This window comes from Haemaphysalis longicornis, unplaced genomic scaffold (assembly GCF_048455015.1).
Source record: "Haemaphysalis longicornis isolate Haplotype H1 unplaced genomic scaffold, Haemaphysalis longicornis Haplotype H1 scaffold_4, whole genome shotgun sequence".
Classification (NCBI taxonomy): Eukaryota; Metazoa; Arthropoda; class Arachnida; order Ixodida; family Ixodidae; genus Haemaphysalis; species Haemaphysalis longicornis.
In genome coordinates this window covers 29,297,070-29,323,222 of record NW_027526361.1, presented here as the reverse complement: position 1 = coordinate 29,323,222, position 26,153 = coordinate 29,297,070, and the positions used below count along the sequence as shown (strand labels likewise).

Genomic DNA, 26,153 nt, shown 5'->3' with positions numbered 1-26,153 from the left:
CAAAGAAAGTTGATGTATAGTTGCGTTTTTGACCAGTGTGTGTGGTTTGGCAGCCAAGTTTTCTAGACATTACCTCCTGTATACTCCATCTCACATAGACTTATTCCATCCTCAAAGTTTATGCTGTTTGATTGTCTAAGGTAAAATGCCACTTCCACTGGATGGAAATCACATCAGGTGGGAGAATACAAACGAAATATTTCACCCACAGTAGTAATGTAATGTCGGAGTAGCACTTAATGTGCTAGTCATGTAATTCTTTTAACACTAACCCCATGTGCCACAAATTCATTTTTTGTATCTTGCTCCAAAAGTTGTTAGCGAAATACTGGGCTGGCTAGGTTTTGAATCTGGTGTCCCTGTAAACCCTGAATTTTGTGCACTATCTTTGAGCAATTCAGGGAGCTTTTTGTAATCTTTGTTGCAAGGAAAGCATGTTAGAAAGTGCATAAAGTCATACATTTGGCCAAAAGGCTAGAAACACCGCAGAAATTACACAAATAGGTAGTCTAGGGGAATAAACACATCAAAAATTGGAAACCAACCAGGTTTGATTATCTAAAGATTTCTATGTGCATTATAAAACAAATTAATCTTGGAAGTAAGCTCATGTAGGGGGAGCTCACAGGTCACTGTTTCGATTAGAAAATGGAAGCTGTGTATGCCAATAAAAAATGGCATCGTAAGGTTTTTAAGCTCAGTCCTAAAAATAGCCAATGTACCGATCAACAAAAGTGCAAACCATTTAACAAATGAACAAAGAAAGGTGCAAACTTAGTATACAAAAATAATGAGAAAAGAAACCAATAAAAGCAAAGTGGTAGGGAAAGAGAGAAAGTGAACACATTTTGGCCCATAAATGATCAACAAACGGTTTCACATAGATTTATGTTTACTGCCCTGAAACACACACTCAGGCATCTGTAATTACACTCAGTCCTCTCCTGTCTCACTGAACACTCATGCTAATGAACAAACAATGCCAGTGACATTTAAGTACTCGTTAAGCCTAAATTCTCTTCTTTTCAGCCTGCACAGATGAGCTCTATGGACCAGGATGCGAACATGTCTGTCAATGTGACAAAGAAAATTCTCTCATGTGAGTGCCACACCTGCTTTTATTTTCACAGTTTGAAATGCTTCCCTTTCTTTTGTTTTTTTTCTTTGATTTTTATAATTTCTTGAGACAGATGCACTGTGTAAGCTTCAAGTTCATCCATTCAGTGTATTCTAAGATTTCTTCAAGTCCAAAGTGGACCGTGTTAACAGATAGGCATTTGGTATGGCATGATCCCATATAGAGCATAAAAAAACAATGATTGCATAGAAAATGAGGAAAGTAAAAATAGGACCAAACAAAGTGCTTGCTTGTTTGTTGTATGTAATAGTTTGTTTACTGTTAGTTGATGGACTATCGGTTCTAGAACTTTTTGGGACGCTTCACACTGTTTGGTTGACTAATAATGGGAAGCGAAAATTTATACATTAAAGCTCAAGTGAGTATTTATAAAGCTTGAAATAGATGCATTAGATCATAGTTTGAGCAGCATCAACCTTAATTAAGCCTGGTTCCACTTTTCATGATGACGGTATGTATACAGTTCCAAATGACATCAGGATCCAGCAACTTTTCAAAACTGATGGTAGCACTAGCCTTGTGTTTAAAACTGTTCGTCCAACAGAGATGCATTTGCTATTCTTAAATTTCTTGTAGCTTGCACCTTTATTTTCAAATCCAATAACGTTCCATAAAAATGGGGCCTCTGTTTTTTTTTTTTTAATGCGTTTGGACATTTTTGTTTGATGTTGTTTGCTCATGTAGCACTTAGACATAGACGTGTGACATCTATAAAATGGAACTTAGTCTGTATTGCCCGAGTCACCAGTGGTCGGCAGTTCCTGAGAGCGTGTTTGTTGTTTACGCAACCACTGAGGTGCTTCAGGTGCTTATCACCTGCTCACTTGTCCCACTTGTGGCAGGTGTCACCCGTGGACGGGCCAGTGCAAGTGCAAGCCGGGCTGGAACGGGGAGACTTGCTCCCGGCCCTGCATGCCGCTCTTCTATGGCCCGGAGTGCGCCCTCACTTGCAGCTGCGAGAACGACGGCACCTGCGACCCTGTCGATGGCACGTGCGTCTGCGAGCCGGGCTTCATGGGCTCCAAGTATGTCTGCCGGGCCTGGTCTCAAGAATGCCAGAATTCTTGTTTCTCATTTTAAATGTGTTGTAAGAGCCGATTTTACGAGTTTGGGTGTCACATTTGCAGCATCAAGAAGTGGGCAGCGTGCATTCCTTATACTAGGGGACACTGCCTAGCTCAGAGCAGAATTTTCAGCAACCACTGCGGTGTGTTTGTGTAATCGTTACTTTTTTAGGGGCTGGGGCTGTTGGCATCTCCTGTCATCATCATAATTGTCGTTTCACGTAGTCACGGTACTAAAACACCAAGAAACTCGTTGACACCTCGTGCTAGAACCTAACACGTACTAAGAAAAAAAAACACCAGGACACTCGTTTACGCCTCGCGCTGGAGTGCTTGTTTACGGCTCGCGCTAGAGAGCATCGTGCTTCAAAGACAAGAGACTTTTACAGCAAAGCTGTATACCTCTACCCCCGAACGGTTTCATCTTCGTTGGCGAAAACGCCAAGGTGCCAAGAGTACACTTGTACACTGCATGCTTCGCCTCTCCCCAGGTTTCATGTTAGTGGAGATGGCCTGGGATTTTTTACCACTTCATTATAATCAGTAGCCTGTAGTTACTTTTTTAAAGGTTAGATACCTTTCTCAACTGTTAATTAGGCAGACTATTATGATGGTTGACTTCTTACCTTATCCTTCTCGAGCCCCATAAGCGCAGAGTTGGATTGCCATGCTCCTGGTTATGTAACTTTGTTAAGAGTGCAGGCCAAAAATAAAGAAAAAGATAAAAAAAGGAAAAGTGAATTTCAGCGTACCTTTTAACCAGATGTGCCGAAATGATGCTTGCCCTTTTATTCCTTTTCTCTAATTTCCCTCTAATTCATACCATTTTTTAAAAAATTCTCATCGCAAAATAAATTAGCAGTAACTAGCCCTGTACAAGATTTATTTATTTCACAGGATTCTTAAAAAGGGCCTTTGTTGCCCTGACCAAGACAAACCCCTTGTCGAAGCGTTTGGCTGCCCAGCCGAGGCTGAGGCTACTACCTTGTTCAAAGTTTTTAGGTACACGTATGCATATATATAGTGTAGTGATAGCCATTAGTTTTGTAATACTTGACTAAAAACTATGGGGGCACCTAAGCAATTGATATATGATGTGTAAATGTGAAAGCATCACTTGTTGCTGAGTTATGTTGTTGAATTTGAGGGTGCAGCTAAATTTTGCAAAGTCAAGTGCTGCTGCATTATGTTTCAAAGTGCGATGTTGATGCATGTGAGATCCCAACAATGCAAGATGACAAACTGGCCATATATTGCAGTCACCCAGCTGTGTTTAGGCCAGCTTGTGCCATCTAGTGAATTTTCATCGAGGCAGCACCCAACACAGCCACATGGCGTGTCACAACCAATGGCAATTGGCATGCTGTTTGCCTGCCACGAGTTTATGATGGCAGCGGTATTTTCAGAGAATAAACAATGTATTGCCCCGCATGAAAACTCTGAACTGCTGTTGAGGCAGTAAATACATATTATGTTAGGTGTCGTGCTTAAGCCGCATCATTTATTGGACCAAATTGTTAATGGCTGTTCTTTTCTCTACGCATGAGTGAATCGCCTTTCCCTGAGCTTACCCCTATTATACATGGCTTGTTACAGCTGCAGTGAGCATTGTCCTGCCGGCAAGTTTGGCACCAACTGCTCCCAGAACTGCAGCTGTGAGAACGATGGGATCTGCTCGCATGTCAATGGTTACTGCCAGTGTCCACCAGGCAAGTAGTACCTTGGGCCCTCACCCTGGCTGCTGTGCTGGATTGGAAAGTTGATCTTAAAATATGACTTATTAGAATCTTCAGGGGCCACATGGGACTTACACATTTGTAAATTATATTACCTAATTTTTTTAATTTGGTTTAGCCACAATTACTCTATGGAAAATATTTCAGGCTCGGTGTCTATAATCGATAAGTAAGGCTATCTGCAATGAGTGATTTTCAGCAGCAGCTGTGTTCTCGAAGCTCTTGCAAAAGCAGGTAGCTTTTGCATAGTTTTCATCTCTTAACACAGATTTTTTCTCAAAGCTGAAGCAATGTATGAGGCTGAAACTGCGGGGAGAGAAACTTTGCAAAAAGACATTTACTGACTTTTAAATCCCTAGCAGAAATTCGTGTACAAAAATGATGGCCGTATAAGCTTATTGCTACTAAAGACCTATTAGTGTGTATAGTCTAATAGGTCTATTAGTGTCTGTGGCTTGATAAATAAATAATTCGTAATCTGTGAATAAATAATCCGTGTTGATAAATAATCGGTAAACAATGTGTGCCTAGCTCTACCCTTGTTACGTTTGGGCCGGGCGGAGCCTTGACCACGAAAACTACCCGAGATGGGTGCAGGAGGCGAGTGTGTATTTCACGCCAGGTTGGCGCATTTCGTGAAAGAAGAGAATATGAGATGGACGTGATCATCCGCTTGAGCGATGCCTAGCCAGGCCACCGCTCCTGTGCAATATTTGAAACGTCGCTTGTCGCTGCGTCATTCACGGGTTTGCAGCTGGCGTGAAGTCTGGGTTTCCAGTGAGGCAGGCACAATGGCCGCTGGAGCAATGAAAAGCTAATCTCGTTCTGGCGGGGATAAATGATGACACTCCAACCCAGCTCCCTTGGCCAGACAAACGTTGTTGGCATTGGCCATGGCTTGCAGACATATAAGCTACCACGGCCAGCGTGAGAGTGCCTAGACCGCACGGGTTCCTTGCTCCTAGTTTGTGACGCAATGGCTACATCATGAAAAAATGAAAGGGAAGCGGGCAAGAGAAATGCCGGCTTTGTTTGCTTATTTCTCAGAAAATAACGCATCGTTGCTTGTCACACAAAAGCCGAGAGAGCTACGAAACATATGATCTTTCAGTTAGAGCAAAGTTTCATTCAGCCTTTAGTGTCCCTTTAACTTTGTCTTCTGCTCTTCAGAAAAATATAAAATATGTTGGAAATAGCGCTTAGCGCTCTATTTGTATAAGTTCTTTAGTTCCCTGTAGTTAGAAAACTGAGAATGTTATTAAATAAAAATAAACCGATACTACTCTATCAGTTCTTGTTAGATTTATGCAGACTATAGCTGTGAAGTCTATTCGCGCTGTACTTGTCCTATTAGGACTTGTAACCTAATAGATACTAATAGCTTCATTTGTATTTAACTCATACACCTAAGACAAAAACAACTACAACTTATGCAAGTTTGTATAAGACTAATAGAAGTTTCTATTCGAATTTTTTTGCTGGGGAATCGAAGCACAGGCTCTGTTTGTTCAGCGCCTTCTTGTTTTGTTCATGAGTAGCTTTATGTTTCTCTGAGGACGATTAGTGTAAAATGTCTTCTTACTTCCCTGCCCCAGGTTATTTCAAGGCAAGGTGCAACGAATTGTGCCCCGTGGGAACCTATGGCCTTGAGTGCAAGAGCAGGTGCAAGTGCAGGAACGGGGCCGCCTGCAATCCGGTCTCGGGAGATTGCACCTGCTCGCCGGGCTACTTGGGAGAGCTGTGCGATTCCAAGTGTGATGTAAGCACGACCTCACCATCATTTGATATATATGGAATGATTTGTAGCTGATAGTGGAGCAAGTGTTCTTTTTTGCATGTTAACTGTCGGAGCTGCAATTCGAGCTGCTGTAAAATGAATGGTTGGCACAAAAGATGTCCGTGTGACAAAAATGCACTGCAGAATATTATGCACCTAGCTCTTTTGCATAGCTTATACGCACCATATAAACCACATTACAGGTCAACCACTTAACTTGAGGTGGAAAAAAATTAGCAAAAAACACTGTGGAAAAGCTCAAACATCGTTCACGATACAAGTCCTTTTATTTGTGTACAATCTTTGCCCGGCGTCAGAAGAAATACTAAACAGAAAATTGCAGTGCAGCTAACGGCAGTTCAGCACTGTGCATCTGGGCAGAGCTACCCTGCCTTTCAGCTGTGAAAAAGTACATGTTGGGTGAAATTCAGAATTTTTGTAATTTATAACACTGCTTTTTTAAGGGTCAGGTATTCAAGCTTTGTCTGCTGATTTGCGGCACCAAAGTATAGCATCTGTTCTGATATTTGCCACCTGTTTTGGCCCGTGAGCATACAAGGAACTAAAGTGCCAGCTCTTCACAAAAAATGCTTGGTGAATTAAGATTTACACCCATAGGTATATGTAGCATGTTTGCCTTATTTGCAATTCCTGGAGGCAGTGTGATGGTAGCTTTTCTGAACAGTTGCCTACAAACTTATTTTTTGGGCTGTTGTAGACAAACGCATTATTAAAAAAAATGTGTTGCTGCAACCTTGGTACATTTGTGGTGTACCTTTTGCATCTTTGCGTATTTTGAACTGCATTTTCCGTTCCTCTGCCATCTGATCAGCACGGGAAATACGGACTCAATTGTGAGAAAAAGTGCAAGTGCAACTGGGAGCACTCCCTGGGATGTGACCACGTTACTGGAAAATGCAACTGTGCACCCGGCATCAAAGGTGAGTCCCCTCTCCACCTTCATATTGCCAGAAACATGACAACTGCCACTTGCATTAAAACCCACCTTCTCACACTGAACAGTTCTGAACAGCAGAATGCTTTGGTGGCTGAGCTGTATGGTCAGGCCACGCAATCTCACCCACATCTTTGTTCTCAACTTTTAAATGCAGAGCACTTCTTTAACTCACGATGTCACCCGTTCTAGTTGTCCATCATCGTCCGCACCCCTCCCCCTACACTATATAAAAAAAAATAATACCTATCGGCGCCTGGTTTCGATCCCATGACCCTGCGGGCGGAACGCAAGGTACATGGAGCTCTACCCATTGCGCCACAAAGCCGACACAGAATGGAGGGCTACGAACGCGCCTTATATCCTTGACTCATTCAAACTACGTCGAGAAGCTGCTGATACAACGCATTCACTACCTGTGGGCGGAACGTGAGGTACATGGTGCTCTTCCCACTGCGCCACAATAATCATACCCACCTGCTAATAAATGACGTCACGTGACCACGTAATTACGTCTCCTCATTTAATTACAATACAACAACCAACAGCAACAAGTGCAACAACATTAACGTAACGCAAACTACTTAACGTCGTGCGCCCCCGGAAATGCTCTGCATTTGATCGTGCCCCTCGCGAGGGGGATTTTTAGTTTCCTGCCGCAGCAAGAACCAGGCGGCCTCCTGCGCAGTTTGTGGGCATACCCACTTGGGGGATTGGCCAGGATCGTTTCACTTACTACATGCCGGTTACGGCAGGGTTTGACTCGAACTTTTTTCCAGCCAACATGGCCTAAGCAGCTGAACAGGGATTAGACAAGAGTGCGCAGCATTTGTATAGTGACAGTCGTTGCAGTGCCTGGCCTTTTGAAATAATTCGTTACAGAAGTAGAGCACGTGGAGGAGCTTAGCACTCCTCAGTTCTCTCCTCCTTCCCTCCCCCTCAGCACCTTTCCCTCCACAACAGTTGCTTGCACTCCAGTAATCCGTGAATGGTGTCATGGTATAGTCTTCTTAATGACCGTCCTGGACTCAGTGCAAACTGTTCGGGACACAGCACTGCGTTAACTTTCTCTCACAAATTCCCATAGCATCCCTGGTCCCTTTCCATTGCTGGCTGCCATTCTAAAGCTCAACCCGCGTGTGCAACCTTGTCTTCTTGCAGGTGTGTCATGTGAGAGCCAGTGCACTCGTGGGCAGTGGGGTGCATCATGCGAGAACACGTGCGATTGCAAGAACAACTCGTCCTGTGACCCAGAGACTGGAGTCTGCGTGTGCGAGCGAGGCTGGACTGGCAAGGACTGCAGCGAGCGTAAGTATCTTGTGGTGTTTGATTGCATGAACTTCGATCTTATTTGGCGTGGGTTGAGTAGAGAAGTCGTAACTATCAAATGTGGTCTCCTTTGGGCATTTGCTGCGCAGTGGCCTAAATGATAAACCAGTTTTAATTTTCTAAGCAGGGTTAGAGCAAGAAAGTTATGTTGGCAGTTCTACAGTAGTTTTGATTGGTTTTAACGTTAGCTAATGCGTTATCTTTTGGTCATAAATGGGTCTCTTTTCAGACACAAGGTATGCTTCAGGGCTAATCACTCCCACGTTTTTGCTATTTGCTCTGTTTTCATTGCATTAAGGACCAGGGGTAGGTTAGCCCGGTAATGAAGTTGACCTCCAGTAAAATAAAGTTTTTCCCACTTTTTGGCACTTTTGGTCTTAATTATTGCTGTTTGAGAACAATTAAAAGAAAAACTCCCAGGAAAATTTGTTGAATAATGGTGCAAGAACTACCCTCCTGTTACAATAGTGGTGGATACTGGTGGGATGAATTAAACACTAAAAATTCAACCTATTAGTTTGATCCTCTATTTCAGTGGTTCTCAGCCATGACTGCCCCGGGGACCCCTTCCGGTCTTCCGAAAGTGATGGGGGACCGTATACGATGGAGCATACGTTGGTCGGTGTCATAATGTCAAACAATTTGCGCTTGCAGCTCACGTCGCCCACAGACTTATCCAATGCCCGCCTTTTCGGCTTGACTTTAATGACTAAGCGGGCCATAATGTCAAACAATTTCCTCTTGAATTTAAATTCTTCTAAATACCTATACGCTGCCTTTACTCGGTCTGTATTTTTTTCCTTCTCATAGCTAGTGAGTTGTGCAAAAATGAGGTGTTCAAATATGTGCTACGTGTAGAAACTAAATGTACATGTAATGCGACGAAGCCACCTTTTTGAATTGCAAGCCGGTGCTGGCAAAATCGAGAAAAGAATGGCGGGGGGAAAGTTTCGAGGGAGGCTTCGCGGACCCCTCAAATGCTCTCGTGGACCCCCTGAAGTCCGCGGACCCCCATTTGAGAATCACTGCTCTATTTCATGGTTTCTCAAAGTGGGTTCCGCGGAACCTAGCTGTTCCGCAGCCCCTCCTCAGGGTTCCGCGAGCCACTGATAAATTTTCCCTGGTTCCGCAGTCGCAAAGTCTTATATGGTGAACTTGAGGTGCGATCGATCTAAGGAACCTCCATTACTCACGCTCGAGTGTTAGTAAGCACATCTCGGCGCGTAACAGAAACGCGCGAGCTGCGCAATAAATCTCGCCAGCAGCTTGTAGCCAGCCAGACTCCGAAAACGGGCCACGTGGTTAAACTATTGCATTTGAATCTCGGTCTTATATTACCCCCATGCGCATTTCTCCTGTTTGGAGATAGGTGCCGCTGGTGTACGTATTCGTGTAAAGTCGACGGGGGGAAAAAACGATACCCTTGCTTGCTTTTGAGTTTATTGCACGTTAATGTAGCATGAACGGAATGAAAAACGGCGGGAAGGGGGGGGTTCCTTGGCACTTAACGGAACTTAGCAGGGTTCCCTGGGACCAACATGCTTGAGAACCCCTGCTCTATTTGTAAGCTGAGAGTTCAACTTAATTGCTTTTGGATGTTAAATCTCAATATTCAATTGCAACTTCTTTGTGAAGATATGTATATGGCAAAGTATATGGGCCAAACCATATGTAGTAGACTTGAAATCTACTATGCAATGTATAAACCCACTGCTGTAAATTGCGTGCAGTGCTAGCATCTCTGCAAAGGTTTTCTTGCAAAGATAGAACCAAGAGTTGAAAACACTTTTGGGGGCAGAATATTTTTGGTCATGAATGCATGTTGTTACAACACAAAATAATACCGCTGCTTTTCTGCGACATATCCAAGAGCAAGCCTGAAAAAAATGGGGCAGTACTCTTGCACCATTTGATCTGGTACCAACATTTCCTTTATTTCATAAGTTGCTTCTTTCTCTTGTCTGTCTTCAAACTATGCTTGGTTTACATGAAGGGGAATAAATGCTGATGCTTAGGCACTGTTACAGTCCTAATTTAAAGGTTGAAATGCTCTTAATATGAGGCTTCAAAGGGCTGGTCGGTGCTCTAACTTAGAGACATTAGTACTAATTAAAACATTCATATTCGGCACTTATGGTAATATACCGTGTAAGCTTACTGGGATTTGTGCTTTCAACTTGATACCTTTGCTGGCAGCTGCTGTTAGTGTAGCGCCTACCAAAAAGCATGATAAGTTAATGCTTCAGCTTCTCTTTGGCAGTTAACAAACGTCAGCTGCCAAGCTCTTTTGCTCTGACAATCAGACTATCAAAGCAGACGCTGTCTTCTGCTTTGTGCTTGCTTCTTCCATGTCTCATGTGCCTTCTAACGGACTAGCTGCCATTACAATGGAGTGAAACATGTCGGCACTCTTGTCGCCACTGATGATGCTTACCCCCTTACCCTTGTGCCCTCTTGCAGCATGCCCGGCGGGCTCCTTTGGCCAGAACTGCTCCGAGGTGTGCCCCGAGTGTGTGCACGGTGACGGTCGCCCCTGCAACCACATAACTGGCAAATGCCACTGCAGCCCAGGGTACATGGGACTGCGCTGCAGCGAATGTGAGTTCCAGGCCCGTTTCACTGATGGCACTCCTGCGTTAATCGCAGCAAAACTGTAACCTGTGAAAGCATGTGTATTTGAAAGCACGTCTAGCATCTGTTTTTCTTTCTTATTTTTTTTTCTATACGACCTGCCAGCATAGAAGGTCAGCTGTTTTTTCAAATTTTAGATAAACACCAAGTCTTCAACTATAAATTTTTTTCACCGCCAGGGTGAATGCAGAGAGTACAGTGTGAACGGCCCAGGCCATTCCTTGTGTTTAGATGAAGGAACATCTATTGCGTGATATTGCGTGGTGCATTATAGGATAAAGCAATTGGTTACAGGGCCATACTCTTTATGGTGCTCTCCCAGTGCATTGAAATCTCAGTGATTAAAGCTCGTGGACTATTCTAGTTGATGTGTTAGTCTTGTGACCGAGTGTGCGGGCCTAAAATTACTCCCCAAAATCCAGATACTGTTTGACTAGAACAAATCGGGTCCTCTTTGACTTCAAATAAATAAGGTTGCACTGTATAGGTGGTATTCGTTGAAAAGTTTAGCTGTCAATTTCTTCGCGTGGCAACACTGGAAACAGCCACAGACATGGCCGATGTGCCACAGAAATGGCGCGGCTTGGGTCACTGCGCCCGCACGCCGAAGAAAAAAAAACGCCGGTGGTGTACGTCATCTGTTCAGTTTCACCTTGGTTATCAATGGTGGTGTCAACAGAGATGTTATTAATTGCACTCACATTGGACTCGAGGCAATACTTTATATTCGGTGAGGTAGAGTTTGTTAACATGCGACACATTCATGTTCTTAGCATGGACAAGTACCGCCATCCCGCGGAGCCTGACGTAACGAGTGTGAGCATGCAGGCTCACACGGTTGCCTGCATGCGCGCTTCGCCAGTGAATAAAAGCAATAGTATATTGTGCAAGTTCTTGGGTGCATAAGGTTAAGCTTTCAGGTTGCATATGTAGTAAAGTGCTGGTTTACTCTACCAGTCAGAGCATGCAAGAATCAATAGTATGTGCACATTGAATGGAAGGAGCGCTTACTAAAAAGGGACGAGTGTACTGCAATTGCATGTGGGGACTTGACCCTTTGAGGGTCGAATTCTTTTGAATTATTTTGAAAAAAAAAGCTTTCCCAGATGGTCAAATTACTTTACAGTGATAAATTATGGTGATAAACAAGCTAAGAGCAGCGCCAATATAGGTTGAAACCAACTTCCACTGCCCCAGCAAGGGAGTGCCAATAAAGATAAAAATCAAGTTTTGCCCGCCTCCTTGCGATCACACAGAGAAACTGTAACTATGAAAGGGCATTGACCCAGAGCATGTGACATGCTCAAGCTGGAGAGTTCTGTTTATCTCTGCAAGAAGCTAGCACAATCAAATTTCAAATGCTTCTTGTAAGTCCTAGGATGTGGCAGCACCTCCCGCTGAGCATGCATTGTCATTATGGCACGAAATTTCAAATGGAAGGTCAAAACCATACCCGTTCAGCAAAGACCTTGCGGGACTGAAAACTGCCGCCGTACATATACGGCAAAAACCCTCAAAGGGTTAACCAGAAGACATTAGGTAATTCTACAGTGCAGCAGCCTACTGGATGTTTCAGCATCCCCTCTCACTTCACTTATGGTTCAGCGTTGTGTTGTTTTGCACTTGCACAACTCCTGCCAGGCAATGGACTGATGTAGATGGGGGTGGGGGAGGTCGTGTGAACAGAAATTCAGGTTCTGCATGTGCTTTGGCAGTGGAAGTTGTACCTGCAAATGTATTAAATAGTCTTGTGAATGTAAAATTGCTGTACGAATGTCCACGTGAACATTAAACCTCACTCCTCTTCCATTTGCGCAGCTTGTCCTGAAAACACGTGGGGCCACGACTGTTCACAAAAGTGCAAGTGCCAGAATGGCGGCGAGTGCAACTCAGTGACTGGGACTTGCCTCTGCATGCCAGGGTGGCAAGGCGACAACTGCACAACACGTAAGGGCAACTGTTCATTTTTTTGTTGTTGTTGTTCCCCACACATCTGGGAGATCGGAGAGAATGTTTGGCGTGATGTTTGTGTCTCAAATACATTACCCTTAATGTCAGGTGTGAGCAGCTACGCATAATCACAGCGCTGCCTAACAAGGTCCAGTGCTGTCTTATTAAATTTTTGCTTCAAAATGCCACATCAGTACCTGAAATGGCAGTGAATGAGGGCTAGCATATTAAAGGCAAGCTGAAGTGTGAAAACAGGTTTGGCAGTATGGACAAAATTCAGTGTAAGGTATACAGGTGTGGCACTCTTTGTTGCAGCAAAAGTTAAGTAATGCAAGCTACAACAGAAGCTTAGAAATTAGTATGTACATATCACAACCCCATACAATTCCCCACTATGTGTCTTGTGATGTCACTAATTATGGCAGCTGAAAGAAGCTTGACGGGGTTGTCTAAATGTTTTATAGACAGAATGAAAGGTTGAATGCCTGGAAATTTAAATTACAGTGGACTCCCGTTAAGCAAACTCGGTCAATATGAACACTATGGTTAAGACGAACATTTTTGCTGGCTTGTAATGCCCACAATGCAAAAAAGCCCGGCTAAAGACAAATTTCTGATAAAATGAACAAATTTTTACAGTCCCTTTGAGTTCGTCTTAACAGCAGTCTACTGCGTACATACGGGGAACACATATGCTTTTAACAAGACTCAGACTGTGACTCGTTGAAATTGTCAAATTGGCTGTCTCAGTTACACACCACAGGCACTGTTGCAGTGTTTATTTTGGACACATGTTTTGACTTGATGTACCAGTGCAGTGTAAATGATTTGTGAAGGTGTAGAGTAAGCTAGCATAGCTTCTTGCTGCCAGCAACTCGTTCTTTCATTATGGTCCTTGGACCTGTAGGAATTTTGAAATGGCCCCCCCTGGTGAAATGTTTGCTGTTTGCCTTTCTTCACAGCCTGTACCAACGGCACCTATGGCTTCAACTGCACCCAAAAGTGCACCTGTCAGAATGGAGGCCTCTGCCGAGCCAGCGATGGCAGGTGCAGGTGCAAGCCCGGTTGGATGGGTTTTCGCTGTGCTGAGGGTGAGTTTTGCCCTCTGGGTTTCACTGTCACAAGACAAAGACTCTGTGATTCCTAATGACGCTTTTAATTTCGTAGCTGTGAAGTTCCTGCCATGGTAACAATGCACCTGACTCGCTCTTGAAATTGCCACAGAAAGGACAAATGTTGGACAAGCTAAACGTGCGCGTCTTTGCCAATGGCCTCTGCTGTAACTGTAGTAAACATGAGTGATAACATGAAAATTTAGCTTTGCTACTTTGGGGATAGAAAATTACTAGGGGATGTGTTTCGGCTTTGAGTCTCACAGCTGCTGTGCAATTATAAATTTTCATGGTTATCAAACTTGTTCTCATGAACCATTTTTGTAAGCATGACTTATGAAAATGTGTGGCTGTTTTCATAATTCATATGTACTGTTGTCAGCTTTCGTGAAGCAGTAATACATTTCTTGGAAATGAGGGCATGTCATGAACATATAGCTCTTATCAGTTATGTGACCATTGGTGAATGGATGAGTCAAACAAGCATGACTTCTGTTGTTGGTATTCCTGTGCTGAGGTAAATATTACACTCAGCCAAGAATGTCAGACCAGAACAGTATCCCAAAATTGTTCGGTGTAATCAATAATTCAGCGCAATCGCCGAGTGGTTTTTTGGATTGCCTGGCAGTTTGTACATGTTTAATAATGGGACTTGAATTTCTAATAACATAGCATTGCTTTTTTGCACTCAATTTCCCAGACTTGGGGCATTCTGACTCATTTTGATGCGATTCGGTGGGTTTGAAAGCCAGTTGTCGACTGTGTGCAAACTGCAATAAGCATATGAAAATATCAAAGGCATGTTTGCACAGTTAGATGTAAGCAGCAGTTTGAAATATCCTGTTTGATTTATCCGGGTTCAGCTGTGAAACTTTTCAGTCTATTCAACCCTCATGGGGTAAAAGTTACTGTGCTGTTTCCTGTACAGCTAATTTTGCAGCCCAGGTGTGGTTTTCATGCATTAGACTTTACGTTTTCTTTACGAATTCTGGATAAAATATACCATATTTTCGCACATATAACCCGCACCAAAAATGCAAAAATTTCAGTGGCAAAGTAGGGGTGCGGATAATACGCGGGGTTTTTTCCTTTAGTGCAGCTTCACGGCAATGCGCATTGTGCCATGAAGCTCCTATGCAGTAAAACTGACTAAGCTTTCCATGGCAGTGATTGCACAAAACATACAAGGACAAGGAAGAAAAAGGACAAGCGCACCCTAACAACTGAATCTTATTAGCGAATTGTGACTTTTGCCTTGCAGTCAGTGTATTCTACTTGCTAAATGTACACTTTTTCTGTCTACATAGTATGTGATGTGTTGCTTGAGCAGTAGCTTTGGTGCAGCCTTTCCTGTATAAAATGTGCAGGAAATACGCGAGGATTGTTTTTTCTTTTCCGGTGGGCTGAAAGTGGGGTGCGGATTATATGCAGGGGTGGGTTATACGCGCAAAAATGTGGTAACCTATTTTTAAACCCTGCTATCTTATTATGTACAACATTGTTGCTTCTTACGACATTGTCTATCAGCAATATACTGCTTTGATTCAGGAACATGATGTGCAGAAACAGTACAGGGTCATGAAACATTCATTTGTTCTAACAAAGCACTCAAGTGTGTCCAGGAAGAGTTCTGTTGTACCTTTGGCTTCATGGTCGCCTAACAAGGGTCTCTGTGCGGTTGTCTGTTCCAGTGTGCGCTGAGGGCTTCTATGGAGACCACTGCATGTCCGTGTGTGACTGTAAAGAGAACTTTGTGTGCAGCCCAGTATCTGGATGTGTGTGCCGATATGGGTTCACTGGAGAATATTGCAACATTCGTAAGTTAGCGTTCATATGAGGCCTGTTGTTTGTTCCTCCAGTCTACACTGCTCTTTAAACAGCTTCCTTTAGTTTTAAAGTAAACTCTGTGAAACTTGTCAGATTTGCTGCTTTTTTTCGGCTGATTTCAAATATGGCATTATTTTCTGATTCAATCAATCAGTTGCCAAGATAATTAGAGATAATTAGTCATTTTTGGAGGAACGATAGACAAAACAGTGTTATCCATAAAACTGTAATCTTTATATTTTTCAATACTGTGAACCCTGGTGAGTGCAATAAGAAAATCTGTTTTTTTTTTATGCTCCGCTTGGAACTACCTAAATTTACAGCTCATTAAATTTTGGTGGCACCAGTGGTAGGGAACCATTTCGAATGCCCATTTCAAACACCAAAGTTTAATGAGCTGTAGAATTAGTTCCAAGTGGGGCATCAAAAAAGCGATTCCCTTATAGCACTCATCAGGGTTCATAGTATTGGAAAATATAAAGATTGCAGTTTTATGACTAACACTGTTTTGTCTATTGTTCCTCCAAAAATGACTAATTATCTTTAATTATCTTGGTAACTAATTGACTGACTAAAAAATAATGCCATATTTGAAATCAGTGGAAAAAAATCAGCAAGACACGTTTCACAGAGTTTACTTAAAATTAAAAGAAATTGTTTTAAGAGCCATGCCCCCCCCACCCCTTATTAAAGTGCAAGAATACTGTAATTGTGCCAATTTTACAAGCAGTGCACGAATCATGAACAGTGCTGTTTGATTCAATTAAATGCACAGTGCATTTTTACTATTAAAGTATGAGTTGTTAAGATAGTAGATTATTGAGATTACCTCTTACTGTGATGTAAATTGGCTTTGCTGCAAGGCACAAACTCCTGGATTTCTTGAGTGGCGCATGTTTTTTTAGGTTGCCTTTTCTGCATGGTGCTGAAGCTGTGCGCGAAAGACGTGCACAGAAAGGTCTCTGACTGAGAACTTCAGCTGTGAGGAAAATTAAAACAAATTTATTGTGTGGGTTAAAAGGATACAAACGAATAATCTTAAATAAAAAAAATATTATATGGTTATGAAGGTTACCTCCTAGCCTGCGATTATAGACTTTTGTCATCAAAAACATTATAGAACGGTTGGTATTAAGTGTCCTGATAAATTAAATTTCCTTTCTTATTCCTGTGTTTCAAGAATCCTGTATGTAGTTTTATGCTCTTAAAACCAGAAGTGTTCAGATTCAAAAATGTTCACTTTGAGTTGCAGTCTTGATATGCTATATGCATTCATTTCGAGATTGAATATTTTCTCTCCGCTAGAATAAAAATGCAAAAATAGCTTAGCGAAACCCTAAACAGTAAGTTTAAGGATTGGGAACCTGTGCAGGTTGTGATCACTTTTTCATCACAATTGTAGCATCCTTTAACCATGGCTGATCCACAGCTTCCTGTGCCATGTGCCAGTTGTCCTATAACCCTGTTTTCACCATTCCTGCCTTCCTAGACCTCCCTCTTATCCTAAGTTGATAAGAGAGACATGGGAGGTTGTGTTCCCCTCCTGGCACATTAAGAAGGAATGCATATTCGTTTGCATTGGGTGTGAACACACCCATTCACTTGTCATCATAGTCAGTGCTCTCACAAATTCTTTTGAATGAAGTATCAAGCCTATATTCTTGAAAATTCCCCTCCTTGTTTCATTACCAGGCCTTGTAGATAGAAGTGTGATGTACTTTGAAGAGGAGCCCAAGTCCAACTCCGGCATAGTGGTCGGCACTTGTGTGGCCGTCCTTTTGGTGGTGGTCATCGTCATCTGCATTGTTTTCTACTACAGGAGAAGGGTCAGCCACCTGAAGAACGAACTGGCCTATGTGACGTGAGTGCTGTTCAGATTCAATCATACACTAAACAGGTTTTCTTTTATTTTATAGAAAATTGTACATTACATACAGATGAGGTTCCCAAAGCCAGAAGACTGAAATGGTACCTTTGGATCAGCATGATAAAAAAATCTGCGAGCTTATTTCTACATCGCAAATAGATTGGTGGGGAAGTAAATTTTATCACGTGCCGTTATAACCCAATTGCATACTAGTGGGTGCTCACAAAAGAAAGCCTATGGTTGTCAGAGTTCATTTCTTCCTTTTATTTTGAATTCTTGTGCGGAAGCTCATATGGAGAATATTCAACATTCTCCATACATAGAGAATCTCAACGAGGCATAAAGACACTGCCTCACACTTTCCCTCTCACTTCACCAGTATCCATGCCTTCTTAACATCGATGTTGTCAGATTTAGAACTACTTTTGGATGGTCGCAGTTCCTTCCTATGCTTCTTTAAATTCCTTAATTGTCGGCTTCATTCCCCTGAGATGAAACTGAAAGAACTGGCTTTATTATCTACAGCTAAATACCATATTTATTCAAATGTAAGGCGATGTTTTTTTTCCAAAATCTGTAGTCTCACAGTCATACCCCCCCTTATATTCGAAGCTGAGAACGTATATGTGTATGGCGATGTTTTTTTACTCTCCAAACTGCTCCCTCGCCGTATAATCGTGACCGCCTTATAATCGAATAAATACAGTACTACAGCATTGTACAGATATGTTCTGTGAAAAGCCTGATGTTTGGTGTCACTCACGTACCATTCAATCACCTTGCAGGTACACTGCCGATCCAAGGCCACTACCAGGTATGTTTGCCAAGCGCTCATCTAGCAAGTGCCTCGCTGCATGCGCGGTTTTTGCCTGGTCAGCACGGCTTCTGCATGGCTCTGTGTGCTTGGGCTTTCCTTTCCACATTTTTTCTTTCTCTCCACTTTTCTCACTTGGTTGGGTGGTTCACCGTTTGTTGTGGTCGTTTCGTAGATCGACGTCACTTTGACAATCCTGTCTATGCTTTCCAAGCTGTTCAATTGGATGGTGCGCTCAACAATGCGTCGGGAGCCTCCAACATCAAGCAGATTCACAATGATCTCAACTGCACCAAGAGTAACATTGAGAAAGCGAAGCTTGGATTCTGCGACGATGACCAGGACTCGCAAAGCGTCAAAGGTAATTTGGCATGGGTAGCGCTTTCGGCTAACATGCTGGGTAACGGAGCGACTAAGTGCCTGACTTTGCAAGCCGAGTTCAGGTGTCCTGAGGTTTATCATCATTTCACTGTAGGAAGTTTTCATAAATATGGCAGAAAAAGAAAAACGGGACATCGAAGCCTTCATAACTTTATTAATCATAACACAATTCTTTACATCTGCTAATAGGAGACTGACCTTTAGAATCTAAAAGTCACCAATGTTGTGTGCTGTTTTTATTTGTAATCTGCAGGTTGGGAAGAATACACTTGTAAACCATTACAGTTATATCTTGGAGTTCTCTAAATGACCAGTTTAGCCCACATTTTATAACTGCATGCCTTGTTTCCTGAAGACTTTCTTTCTTACCATGGTGCCTATCATTACCCACATGGTATTGGTCAGACTCGCATAAGTTTTATCTGCAATCGAAAGTTTGTTAACGTGTTACTGCCTCCCACCACAAAGATTTCATTTTTCTACAAAAGTTTAAAATATGGCATGGCTTATTGAAGTAAAATATCAGGACTTTCAAATCTAAAAGATATTTTATACGGTTACAATTTTTTGTAGCAAAAAGCTATACTTGCAGTTGTGTTATAGTTACACTGTCTGTCCTTTCTAGTAATAAGGGGTGTTCAACCTGAGGTTTTTCTAGTGCATAGGCTATGAGAAATCAGTCTGCAGTTTCGCTTAACGTTGTGCTGCTGAGCACGAGGACGCGGGGTCGATTTTTAGCCTCCTGATTGCTGTGCGTAAACAACGTCTTCCTGCGCCTGTTTACGCACAGCAATCAGGAGGCTAAAGCACAAGGACGCGGGTTCGATTCCCGGTCGCGGCGGCCGCTTTTCTGATGGAGACAAAAAGCAAAAACACCCGTGTGTACGAGCTTTCGGCGCACGTTAAAGACCCCCAGGTGGGCAAAATTAATCTGGAGCCCTCCACTACGGCACGTCTCATCGCCTGCGTTGCGTCGGCACGTTAAACTCTACAATCAATCAATCAATCAATCAATCAGTTTCGCTTAACAAAATACATACCTTCAAATACTAGACAGAAGTGATTGTGTATTTTCTCACATCATACTCCAAAAACAGTCAGTATGCAAAGTTGAGGGTGTAGCGGAAGAAGGAAAAAAAATGGCTTAATACTGGAATATTCTTGTAAACTATGACTTTGGTTTTGCTAGCTGACAGAGTAGTTACTGGCATTGGTAATGATCGAAAACGATTATACATCACATTATGAACAACATCCATTTTGACAGTGCTTCTTTATTAATCTCTCTTACATTATCAAATTAAGAGGTTTTGTCTTTATAAAAAGGAAATGAACATGCTTTGCCTGGCTGCTTGTGTGGTGTTTGCCTCTGCATTTCACTTTGAGTGTTTGGAGTGATAAAAAATATTGGGCACAGCTATGCAGGGATGCTGCAAATTTCTCAGTCCACTGAATTTATTATTGGTTAAAATTATTGGTTAATTTAAATTGACTTGATGGGGAGCAAGGCTTCCTGGTATCTTAATATGAAAGAAAAATAACTGCAAAATATTCACAAAGTGAAACAGGATATACAGTTATACCTGTCTCAAGGGTAAACTGGCCCATCAAATTCAACACCTCATCATGTCCCCTGAAGTTGTTTCAAGCTTTGTTGGTATCCGAATTGGCCTATAAGAGAAATTTAATTATATCTACTACCCTGCAGTTATCATAATACCTACAGGACAAGTTTGAATTCTTTTTTTTTTTAGAGTAGAAGTTTGTAACAAAGTTATTGCTTCATTATTATTGTTCCAGTCACAGATGGCTATAGCTTCCACTCTTAAGTGACGTGACACATTGCAAGGTGTCTTGTCAACAGTAGCATCCTGTGCATAGCCTGGGTCCCATTCATTTTGCCTTTGGCAGTGGTGCTTCTCGTACTTTTGTTTTAACTGCGTCCACTTCCAGGTCTGCTCTTGCTTTGTTGAGATTCAGGCAGCACTATGCACCTCCCTTTCATAGGGCTGTGCGCAGATGTTGGCTTGCTGTGCTCTTATAGGAAACAAAGTGCTAACTCAGCTGCTTGAACAAAGCTCTCGTCAGGGTAGGGAGGTGTGAAAGTGGCACTCATACTCAGACCGAGGTGCCAAGGGAATGATGGTCGGCACAGGTTGCAGCGTTCCTTACTTCAGCGGTATGTTATGTTTAGGGCTGTTCGTTTTCGGGTTTTATATTTTTGTAAAATTGGGGGGTAAAAATCGGGTGATCTACAGATGCGCTAATTAAGTAATACACTCGAGTATTTTATTAGTAGGTATCACGAGCTTCTTAAATCTACTGCATTGAAATTGGTGTTTGTTTCAGGCTGGTAATTGGGGAAAATAATAAGTTTTCTAGCAAATACTCTCCAAAATTTTGCATTTGTTTGGAAATGGATCAGTAAGGATAGCAGTAGAGAGCATTGATAATTTCTAAGAAATGAAATATTTTATTCACAAAGAGCTGGTCATCAATTCTTTACACATCCTCGTTTTTGTACATTATCATCTGCATGCGCGGCATGCAGATGATAATGTCAGTCTTTATTCGAGGTCAGTCCCCATTTGAGATGTGTCCGATCGTTGAACGTACCTTGGGACAAACTCCTCTCGACATCACAGCTTCCATTAGCTAGGCACAACAGTGCCAGCGCATGCCAGAATTTGGCAGCGAGTGGCAAAGTAATGCTAATACTCAATGAGTTGGACAGCTGTCTGTGGGGCTTGCTTTATTGTTTGAGAACGGCGGACCGTCAGCCCACGGTTGTGCGGATCGCTACTTTGAAAAGATCACTTCAAGGAGAAATCAGGGTTAACCTGATTCTCCTGAAACATGGTCGGGGTGTAAAAATAGGGTAGAATCAGGTTTTACCCAAAAACAAACAACCCTAGTTATGTTGTGCTACAGCAGGAAGAGCCAGAGCTTAGCAAACAAGTTGTTTGTTATTGTTTATTGGACGGTAACAAACAACCCAGTGTGTTTTACCACCAAGGTGATGGCTCACTTTCTAGTTACAGCAACTGGAACCCTGCGCAGTCTTTAATCTGGAAAGTGCATTACATCGGTTTCGTCCTCTCAGTGGGCGCCAGGAGTGGTGATGCGATTCTCAGTTGTCATGTTCCTCCTTTTCGTCAGGTGCCTGTGGTGGCAACGACTACGAGAGCAACTGCAAGGACTTTGACTTCAAGCCCAACATCTACCAAAGCATAGAGGACCTCAAGGCGTTCGCGGACAAGAAGGAGCCGTTCTACGACGAAGTCAAGGACAAGGGCGACATCAGCAACACCACCGTTCCCCTCTGCCCCGACACACGGCAGATCCCAGGCCGCTCGAGTGGCAGTGGTGAGTCTGCGTGTGCTGTGCGACACGGGGGGCCTGAGTGAACATCAAAGTGGTGGCAGTGGTTCTTCTTATGTCCGACCCGGCAAACTGATGGCGAAATTTGCTTTCTGCTGATAAATGTGGCACTGAAATTGTTGGGCACCTTGCTGTTGGAGAAATTTAGAATACCGTATTTAATCAATTCCAACGCGAACCTTTTTTTTTTGTCAAATAGGCCTTAAAATCGCATGCGCGTTTGATTCGGGTACAAACTGAAAATATTTTTTTTTTCTTTTGGTCGCGTAAATCGCGTGCTTGTTGGAATTGGGTAAATACGGTAGTTGCAGGAAATGTTACGAGTAGTGATAACTCTCATTCTTATGCATCTTCTTGTTGCTAAGAATAGCCTGTAAGCATACGAAATTCCATTTTGCTTGCTACACTGCAAATGCTTTTGTACGCAGTTTCACAGCATTGCTCCTAACACAGCAGTCTTGCACGGGACGCTTGCTAGTCATGCCTTACATGCTCTATTTGTTTGAAAGGAGATAAAAAAGTAAACTTTGTTTATCACACCAGAAAATCTCTAAACTTTTTCCAAAGCATATAAACCAAGTGTGACTTCAGGGTGTAGCAAACAAGGTTTTGAACTACCTGCTAGTCTGTCTTGAATAGTGCCCTAGATGCTAATTTTGTGGCTTTGCCTTTGTGCTCTCACGCGCAGATGTTGACGGCTATGATCACCTGGAATACAACAGGCCGAAGACCGAGACCAAGCCAAACTATTTCCGGCTTGACAGCACGCTTCCCAAGAAGAAGACCTAAGTGTGATGACACCCTGTGCGACCCTCGTGAAACCACAAACTCTGAAAGTGTGTACGGATGTGTGTCTGCCACAGACTGTGATTCTTCCTTCCTGGGGAGCCCCGCAGAAAGGGAAAAAGAAACGGCCCTTCTCGCTTGAAGTGGCAACTGCCAGTCGGCGTAGTGATGGTCTTCCCACCCACCCAGTATCGTTCGGTCTACTACCGGAAAACTGCATGACATTTCTGTACTGCCTGCGTCTTCAGTGCATGGAAATTGTTCTTCGTTGTAGCACCTGCACCATCTGTTTTGATATGCTTGTTTCTAAAGCTGTTGATTGAAAATTTCTTCGAAAATTTGTGATGGCACTAAGTGGTACGTCATTCATAGTAGTTCGAATGACTTGTGTCTGGAACCCTCGTAGTATGGACTGCTCATTTGTCTTATAGAGACATTTGTTTACCACTGCTTCTCTTATTTACCGCTTGTTACTACTGTATTCCTCTATGCTGCCAAAGCGAAGGGAGAAGACTCTTGGCAAATCATGCCTGTTAGGCCCAGTTGTGCAACGGTTTGCTTTGATGCACTGCCGTGGGTGTCCAAACTCTACAGAGATCTCTACAGCTTTCTAGTGATGGTGGTAGCGTTTGTTGGTTCATTTGAGTCTTTATTTAAAGTACAATCTCAGTTCTATTCTTCAAGGTCTTGTTGAGAGCAGGAGAAAGGGTAACGCTAATCTTTTAAAGACATTTGGAGGGCCTGCACAGAGTTGTTTGTTTTTGTGTACTGGCTGGCCAGATATATTGCTACCACACTTTTTTAGCCTAGTAATTTAATTGCACCAGCTGCCATGGCCTCCGCCGACACCTTTTATATGATGTGTTCACTATTTTGTTTCTTGAAATATGGCGAAAAATGTGTGGCCGTGCTCACTAATGCATGAACTCTTGCCGCAAGGCCGAGGTGACGAATGTGTTTACTTGGAATGAATTGATTGTGGGTTTAGGTAAAGATACTCGAGCAGCCTAAGAGAATCCATCTATGCCGACAAGTGTATAAAGGGAGCCTTGGTGATAGCATCCTGCTTTATTGTTTCCTATACGAGGTTTCTTGTCCTTGTTTTCTTGCCCAACCAGGATTGAAAAAGTGTCCTACAATCCCTCCAGGACAACAAATTTCAGGACACAATTGTGCCTGCTTACAGAGCAGAACAGTGAGGTACAGGGTGTCAGTCGATTTTTCCTGTGTAAAAAAATTTTGCTGTGGTATTGAAACAGACATATCTGATACTCATGTCTCAACGTGTTTTGTAAAGTCCTTGCTTTTATCCTTTTATCTTTTGTTTTCTCACTCTTGCAAAAAATTTTGTCACCAGGGCTCCACTGCATATACATGCAATTTTTACTTGTACATAAAACTACTACTTCCATTATTAGGTGTAGCAAATTTTCTCGTTTGAAACCCAGAGCAGTGTGTTAGACAACTCTCAAAACCAACGTAGTGTAACTGATTGTGTCACAATTTGAACATGAGTGAGAAACATCCTAGTACATGTAATATGTGTAAAAATGTAAATACTTTTACCCTTGTCTGAATGTAGGTAATAAAAAGAGAAAACCATGGTCTTACATTTATCTTACTGATGTAAAAAAAAACTATGTAGATGGCATGAAGCCAGTTATTTTATTGCAGCAAGAAAGGAATTCTGCAAAGTATAATGCAAACATGGCTAAGGCTCTAGTGGCTCATTGCTACATTGTCTTTTGTAACGTAGGCTTGCAACATTTTACCAGTACTAAAGTGTTAAGGCTGCCTTACTGGAGCACATAGGTCATTCTCTCCTGGAAAATGCAAAAAAAAAGTACTCAAGGCCTGACGTGACACGTTGTAAAAAGTACATGCACACAGGTGGCTTGAGCTACAGTAGCCATGCAGCAGACAGCACAATGGAATGTAACAGAAAGGCAGCAAGTAATGTCTGTTACCCGCCGCGGTGGCTCAGTGGCTAAAGCATTGTGCTGCTGAGCACGGGGTCGCGGGTTCAAGTCCCGGCCGCAGCGGCCGCTTTTCTGATGGCGGCAAAAAGCAAAAATGCCCGTGTGCACAAGATTGCGGTGCACGTAAAAGGTCCTCAGGTGATCAAAATTAATCCAGAGCCTTCCACTATGGCGCGCCTCATCGCCTGCGTTGTGTCGGCGCGTTAAACCCTACCATCAATCAGTGAATGCTGTCTCCTATGAATCCCGAGTCTAAATGAGTTCTGACCACGGTTGAGTTCAGACAGTAAGTCCATATTGATCATGATCCCATGTTCAGTTCTGAGCCCAAATGACCCCACGTGAGTCAAGAGCCCATGGTGAGTTTCGAGCCCTCGTAAGCTGAGTGGGGCTGTCTTTTGAGTGAGCCTAATGAGTTGGACTAGTTTGAGTCGGAGGTGTTTTGAAAATAAATTCGAGAGTCAGTGAAATTTGTGAGTGAGCAGCTTTAACTTTGCCGAGGTATGACACTTGGGATCTGAAGCGTGCAATAGTGTAGTTCTATGGATTAATTTAGCCAACTTCAGGAGACGTGTGCTGCAACATTAGCACATCAGTGTTTTCGTTTTTCGCTTTGATCAGGGTTGGCTGTGGTAATCTAGATTGAACTTGCATCCTTGGCATCTGCAGTGCGCCTCAGCCACTGATCCACTATATATACAGCGGGTAAACCAGCGAAACGTATCACAAACCTGCTTAGTCGAAATGGATAGAAATGAAGCCGCCTGAACTGGTACTTGTTTGGTTTGACACCTTGATTGTATGGATACCCTTTACATGACACCTGTGAGCAGGAAAGCCACAGCACATTCCCTGGCAAGAAATCCCCTGAACTGAATGGTAAATGCAAATGTATATAAGTGAAGCGATAAAACTTTGACCTGTAGTGCCTAAAAAACATCCAACTCTCCTTTTAGCTGTAATCTCCTATAAAAATAGGAAAAGTAGATTCGCCGCTCAGTCTTGCAAATTCTGCTCATCCCATTAGACCTTACAGACAGATCTTCAACCATAGCAGTACACCTAATGAAATTGTGGGATATTGTACCTGCCAAGTTCCGTTTAAAAATTACCATGAAATTATGTTTTACTGTTCGCACAATTAGAATAAGGAGCGTGTGATATGTTTGATAGTGCAGTGGATTGCTTGGTTTTGAGTCTTGTTATTTTTGACAGAATAGAAGTTTGTAAGCTTCGAAGAGAGATGTTAAAGGGACCCTGCAACACTATTTGAGCAGTGCAGGTAAACCTGCAGGACGTTTAGATTACACTGCCAGGAATACCTGAGCCAAATATTACACGTGCATGTGAAGCGGTGAGCGCGCAAATCGCTGTGAAAGACGCAGAAAAACCAACTGCGCTCCCTTCAATTATCATTATGCATCCT

The 26,153-nt window shown here is 42.8% G+C and overlaps 1 protein-coding gene across 1 annotated transcript; it reads left to right on the top strand.

Annotated features, from left to right (window-relative positions):
• Positions 1-1,029: 1,029 nt before the first annotated feature.
• LOC144178431 (uncharacterized) lies at positions 1,030-24,355 on the top strand (the record flags this gene model as incomplete). The annotated part of the gene is given in 15 exon segments (XM_077706284.1): positions 1,030-1,099; positions 1,981-2,163; positions 3,799-3,911; positions 5,534-5,697; positions 6,548-6,656; positions 7,832-7,978; positions 10,460-10,597; positions 12,449-12,577; positions 13,543-13,671; positions 15,384-15,509; positions 17,212-17,380; positions 18,172-18,200; positions 18,376-18,561; positions 21,741-21,947; positions 22,651-24,355. Coding segments are annotated over 15 exon segments (2,000 nt in total), but the record flags the coding sequence as incomplete, so codon positions are not given.
• Positions 24,356-26,153: the final 1,798 nt, after the last annotated feature.